Below are 6164 nucleotides of genomic sequence, written 5' to 3'. Positions count from 1 at the left end.
AGGTGTCTACAGGGCAGGAGACTTGTCTTGTCTACAGGGTGTCTAGTTATAAGGGGTAGGGTTTGTTTTATAGTGTCTAGTTATAAGGGGCAGGGTTTGTTTTAGTGTCTAGTTATAAGGGGTAGTGTTTATCCATGTTTCTCCTCAGGCCTCAATCTGAAAATGTGTTGGTGTTATTGGACTAACAAATAATGATTTTTAAAATGTACATCCTCTGTCCTGTGTGGCTGAATATCCTGCTGTTCTCACTCTGTCAGGTTCCATTCTGGGCTTCATGCTGGGTGTATTCCAGATCCCTCTAAATGAGTGTGAGGTGCTCTACAGGAAGCTGGGTTCTGACGTCTTCAAGCAGAACGTCATCGTGGGAACCGTCAAGATGGGCTGGAGCCACGCCTTCTACGACTCCGAGACCTGGGAGAACATTCTCAAGTCAGTATTTAATATAATGGAATAGATTAACTTCATGAATTAAGAACAGCACAGCAGATCAATTCCTCTCAAAGCTCATTGGTGGAGATGATCAAATGTCCCTTCCTCTGACTTCCTCCAATGAGCTTTGAGGGGACTGGAGAAAACGAGTACAGAGGAAGCAAGGATTTTAAGGCTAGTAACTTGTTCAGACAGCCCCAGACTAAGCTCTCCTTTCATTTTCTCCCACAGAGAAAAAATGGGCTCTGATCTGATGGTGGAAACATCAAGAAACCCCAAATGCCCAAAGGTGAGTTTTTGTAACATGGCGTGACTAACAGTGTGGAGCTGGCAAACACACACATACACACCCTCGCGGTTGCTGAGGGAGGACCATGAAAAGGAAGTCCTTCCGTCTCTTAATAATGAGGTCACTGAGAAAGCTCCTGGCCATCGTCTCACTGGCTGGCTGGAACCATTTCTACCACACACACTTCTACTGCTGCAGCTCCGGTGGCTCGGCTGACACAGAATCCACACATACACTAGTTCCATGTACGACAGCCAGGCTGAGGCTAGGCAGTGAAATAATAATGAGGTGTTTGGTAAGGATTACACTGTATGTGTCAGAATACGTGCTTGTCTTGTGTTATTAGGCTTTTATAACATCTGACAGTGTAATGACTAACAGTTGTATAGATTTAATTTCAATCGGTCCTCAGAGCATTACTGTGTTCTAAAGTATGTTTATGGCTCTAAATGTTGTCACTACGGTGATATAACTTCTATAGTAGTGCATTTGTGGTGTTCTGCWTTTAATGTTATTGTCCTATTTAATGTATATGCCACCCTTCCTGTTTCTCTTATGGGGACTAAGTGGATATAGCAACACATTCTATTAATGCCACTCTTCTTCAATACAGGGTTATGTACATTGACATTTTAAATCACCAGCAGCTTTATCAAATGGGGCCAAATGGAAAAACAAAACATGTCATGTACCCTCTTACCACCAGATGGCAGCAGTGAGTACCATCGTGAACAGGGGCACTCCTCTGAAGGCCTATGTGTTCAGGAACTACAGCATGCTGCCAGGGGTCAGGTCCCACTACATAGGAGACTGTAAACACAAGATGTGGCAGGCCATCAGAGCCTCCTCCGCCGCCCCAGGGTACTTCCAGGAGTTTGCCCTGGGACACGACCTTCACCAGGTAAGACGAGTTTTAGAAACCCTAATGCTTTGCCCCTCACAATGCTCTACACTACAGCTGCCACCAATACTCCATATCTTCCCTGGCCTCGCTCTCTCTCCTGTCTGCCTTCCCTATTCCACATCCCTTTTCCCTCATCCTCTCCGGTTAGAGGGATCCAGCACTTAGCTCTCTGACGGCCTGTGTAGTTTACTACTTAGTGTTAATATATTATACAAGGGGTGGTTCTAATCCTGAATGCTGATTGGTTATAAACCACATTCCAGCCGGTGTCTATTCCACAACTTACCACCAGCTAAATCTATTACGTTAAAATGCCCATTTACTCTGTTCCATCTGACTGCACAATCCACTGTCTCATCAGCCCAGCCAAGCTATTTATAAACTTGATCTCCACTATAAAAAAACATCCAGACATTATCTCATTTCTTTTAGACCAACAGGCTTCAACAGCGGAGATTTGTATAAACCCTGCTGTCTGTCTCTCCGACATTTGCAACATTGTTTCAATATTCAAATTTGATCTCCAGCTGTCCCATGGTAATGAACGTGTTGGGAGTCAGGACATGGCAGACTGCTTTACTCAGCCAGTCGAAATCATGAATCAGCATCATTTTTATGGATGCACACAAAGACCAGAAGAAAACAGGTGAAACGAAGTGCAGCTAGTTTGCAGTCTTTCCAGCTTCAGTTTGAAGTGATTGTGTTAGCTGTGTTGTTGGCTAGCTCCTCTGAACAACAGTGTTCTGACAAGTGAGCACGTTTTCTAAGCCAGGCGAAATCGCAKCTCATTAGCTCATTGTTATGGATGMATCCAAATAAATGTCACTAGAAAAAAGCTTGAACAAATACAGCTACTTCYTTATTTTGGCTGCACTGTTTGACGTGACTGTAAATTAGCTGTAGTTGACTAGCAAGCAAGGGATAAGAACGTTACCWGCCAGTATGGAAATGGTCCATTTAGAACGAACGACTTGGGTCGCGTCCAAAGATGCAGAACAGAAAGACAATGACTGAGGCGCGTCTCTGGTAACCGAACCGATAGAACGAATGACCAGCCGGTTTGGGTAGCAACCCTAGATTTGTGTCGGGACTATATCTCGTGGAAGGATGAAATGGTATGAATTAATTATCAAAATAATGTTTTTAATGAAAATATGTAAGTCATTATTTTAATATGTTGGTAACATTGTATAAAAGTGATAATGCCCTCAGCCGGTGTTTGGAGGATATACTGTCACGGTTTCCCGGRGCTCGACTTAGTTTCGGGCCAAACACCCGTGCCAATATCCTCAAACCTGCATTACCACTTAAATAATGTATACCACTTAATGCAAAGTGACATAGGCCTACAACACAGAAAGTATYCTGCATAAATGTTTTATAGTGTATGTGATTTGCACCAGAACCTTGGTGTTGCTATCTCCACACTCTTACCAACTGAGTCATACAGGACCAAGGGTCTAACACGGTCAGTATGGACGGGGGTTGATGTAGSCGTTGTAACAGGATTATTATTCATGGTAGAATACTGCAGGATGTGTCCTTCGCAGCAGCCTGTATTTAAAGGACTGAGGTTTTTTTATGGCCTCCCTCCAGTCTGTTCCTGCTTCACATTATCCTGGATCATCCCAATTTCCTCAATACACTTCAGGAGTTTTGGTTTAATGTGAAAACCATCAGCGTGGTAAAATGGAGGAGCTCAATCCCTCTCCCGTCAGTGTTTGTTTGTTTCCAGGCAGTTCCATTTGGACGGAGAGCAGGAAGAGTCGGTCAAACTAAGGGTTTGGTACCCTATCCCCTAAATAGTGCACTACATTTGACCAGAGTCCTATTGGTGTAGTGCATAGGAAATAGGGTGGTGTTTGAGACGCAAGCCTGCCTGAGATACTTAACGTCATTATCCATTCTAAATAGGCATCTAAAGACGCATTCCATTAGACAGGAGAAGAGCACTGCAACAACAAATACCTACATCCTGACTCCTCTCCCTCCACTCAGCTATTTTACTGATCAATAATATTATGTCCCCTCTTCCGCCCACACACACACACACACACACACACACACACACACACAGTGCTGGGTGGGGCTTATTCATCAGTAAGCCCATCTGGCTTGCTACTAGAGACATCAGATCATGTCTCTCTTCAACCCCAGGTGAATGATGTGTGGGGTTTCATGTCTGCCTGGGTTTGACATCTCATAATGTAATCCTGGCAATATCCTCCCAATTGGCTTAGGAAACACACACATTTTACATCAAAGGTGGAATCCTGTGCTCCCAACACTCTTAATTGGAATTGGTGTAAGTTCTCTAGGTGAGTGGGGAACTCTGGCTGGCATATGAAATAGAATGGTTGATGACCTCGCTACTTCCTGGTCTCGTCTCTCCCAGACACACACACACACACACACACACACACACACACACACACACACACACTCCTCACCCCACACTGTCTGACTGCTACATCTACATCAGCCTCGTTAAAATAGAGAAGCAAGCAGACAACCTCCATTATGGATGTTTGTCAAATCTCTGCTAGCCCGCTAGGTGCTTTCTAACTGGGGAAGCTCTTACCTCTAACTGGGGAAAGTGGGTCACCTTAGTACTTCAAATGTAAAAAGGACACCTGGGTTTCAACAAGGTCTTGTTATCCATTCCATTACTTTACATTGGAGTTGCATTGGAGTAAGATTAAATCATGACATTTTCTCAATTCCATAATCTTTCATAATTTCTCCAGTCCAATAAGCAATATTTAGAAGCTCACCAGCAGTCCCATACCCTTCTTTTGGTTGAGTGGATGTTTTTCTGAAGCGAAGAGTCTGCATAAAATGGCGTCTGTGTGTGTGATGTCAGAATTCCCCAGTGAGGGAGTCATAGGTCGCCCTTCCGTTACCTCTCAACCCCGAAACAATCGTGGCCTTGTGTCGGAAGTGCCATAAAACAGCCACGTCCATGTGCTGAATGAATGCCGGGAAATTCTGGAATTCTCAAGCAACCATTTCAAGATTGTTTTGATTGCGCTTTAATTTCTTTCCAGATTCAGCAGCCCTGGATTGGTGGACATTTTAAGCTCTAACTGACAGGATTCTGATTCTAGAACTGTGGTAAACAGTGGAGAAAGAAGAGCTTTGAAGCAGAGGAGCTACAGCGCTATTACATCACGACACTACAACCATAGAGAGAATGGGAGGAGGGAGCCATACCACATTAAAGCTGCCATTATCCCTCCAAAGACCACAGAACTAGAAGACTTCAGAAGTTGACAAAGGATACCAGGATGCCAGCCAGGGAATGCCATGCATGGAGAACTGAAGAACGGTCAGACATCTCCCTTGGCGGTGGGCAGGAATGGGGCATGTTTGCCACACAATCTCCTCTCTCACATGGTGCTGTCCCAAACAGAAAGACTCCTCACTGGCCTGGCAGAATGAATACTAGCCCTCTATACATACTTACTACACTCTATACAGTCTATACATTCACTGTCACTCACATGGACGGGAGAGGATGAGAACTAAGAATGAAGCGTTGAAGAGAGGGCTTCAGAAAATGTTCAGTTAAAAACCTTTAAGATAAAGACATTTTGAGTATGTGGTTTCACCTGCTTCAAGTACCAGTGTACTATTGAAATATTGAATATGTAGGCTATTATCTAGTATTGCTAGTACACCTGGCAGAGTTTCTTTCTTTCTGTGTTGTCATTGGCCAGAAGGGATGCTATTATCAGCCTTGTGCTGCCTCCATAGATGGAAGGCGAGAAGAGGAGGAGGGGCTTGGGAGCTAGGGGAGAAGTGGAGGAGCTAGGGAGAAGTGGAGGAGGGCTAGGGGAGAAGTGGATGAGGGCTAGGGAGAAGTGGAGGAGGCAGGCGGAAGAGGGAAGGAGGCTGGGAGAAGTGGAGAAGGGCTAGGAGGAGAGTAGGAGAATGGAGAGGGCTAGGGGAGAATGGAGGAAGGCTGGGGGAAAGTGGAGGAGGGCTGGGGAGAAGTAGAGAGGGCTGGGGAGAGAAGTGGAGAGAGGGCTGGGAGAGAAGTGGAAAGAGGGCTGGGGAGAAGTGGAAGAGGCTGGGGGAGAAGTGGAAGAGGCTGGGGGAGAAGTGGAAGAGGGCTGGGGGGAGAAGTGGAAGAGCGCTGGGGAGAAGTGGAAGAGGGCTGGGGGAGAAGTGGAGAGAGGGCTGGGGAGAAGTGGAAGAGGCTGGGGAAGAATGGAAGAGGGCTGGGGGAGAAGTGGAGGAGGCTAGGGCGAGAAAGTGGAGGAGGGCGGGAGATGAGGAGAGGGAGAAGAGCTAGGGGAGAAGTGAGAAGAGGCTAGGGGAGAAGGAGAGGGCTGGGGAGAAGTGGAGGAGGCTGGGGGAGAAGGAGGAGAGGCTGGGGAGAAGAGTGGAGGAGGCTGGGGAGAAGTGGAGAGGGCTGGGAGGTAAGGGAGGAGGCTGGGGAAGAACGTGAAAGCTGGAGGGAAAGTGAGAGGCTGGGGAGAAGTGGAAGAGGGCTGGGGAGAAGTGGAAGAGGGCTGGGGAGAAGTGGAATCCTCTCGC

General features: G+C 46.3%; 1 protein-coding gene and 1 long non-coding RNA gene across 2 annotated transcripts in view; both read left to right on the top strand.

Moving 5' to 3' along the window:
• The window catches only part of LOC111962761 (calcium-independent phospholipase A2-gamma), a 41295-nt gene that overhangs the window by 18600 nt on the left and 16531 nt on the right, over positions 1-6164 (top strand). Inside the window, exons 6-8 of the mRNA XM_023986068.3 lie at positions 258-429; positions 661-718; positions 1425-1619. Coding sequence (XP_023841836.1) covers positions 258-429; positions 661-718; positions 1425-1619 — 425 coding nt within the window. The remainder of the gene's footprint in view (positions 1-257; positions 430-660; positions 719-1424; positions 1620-6164) is intronic.
• The window catches only part of LOC139027607 (uncharacterized), a 4272-nt gene continuing 3525 nt past the window's right edge, over positions 5418-6164 (top strand). Inside the window, exons 1-2 of the long non-coding RNA XR_011479740.1 lie at positions 5418-5485; positions 5834-5856. This is a non-coding gene — a long non-coding RNA (uncharacterized lncRNA). The remainder of the gene's footprint in view (positions 5486-5833; positions 5857-6164) is intronic.

This window comes from Salvelinus sp. IW2-2015, linkage group LG4q.1:29 (genome assembly GCF_002910315.2).
Source record: "Salvelinus sp. IW2-2015 linkage group LG4q.1:29, ASM291031v2, whole genome shotgun sequence".
In the NCBI taxonomy this organism is placed as follows: Eukaryota; Metazoa; Chordata; class Actinopteri; order Salmoniformes; family Salmonidae; genus Salvelinus; species Salvelinus sp. IW2-2015.
The sequence above is the reverse complement of the archived record's forward strand: the minus strand, read 5'-3'. Positions and strand labels throughout refer to the sequence as shown.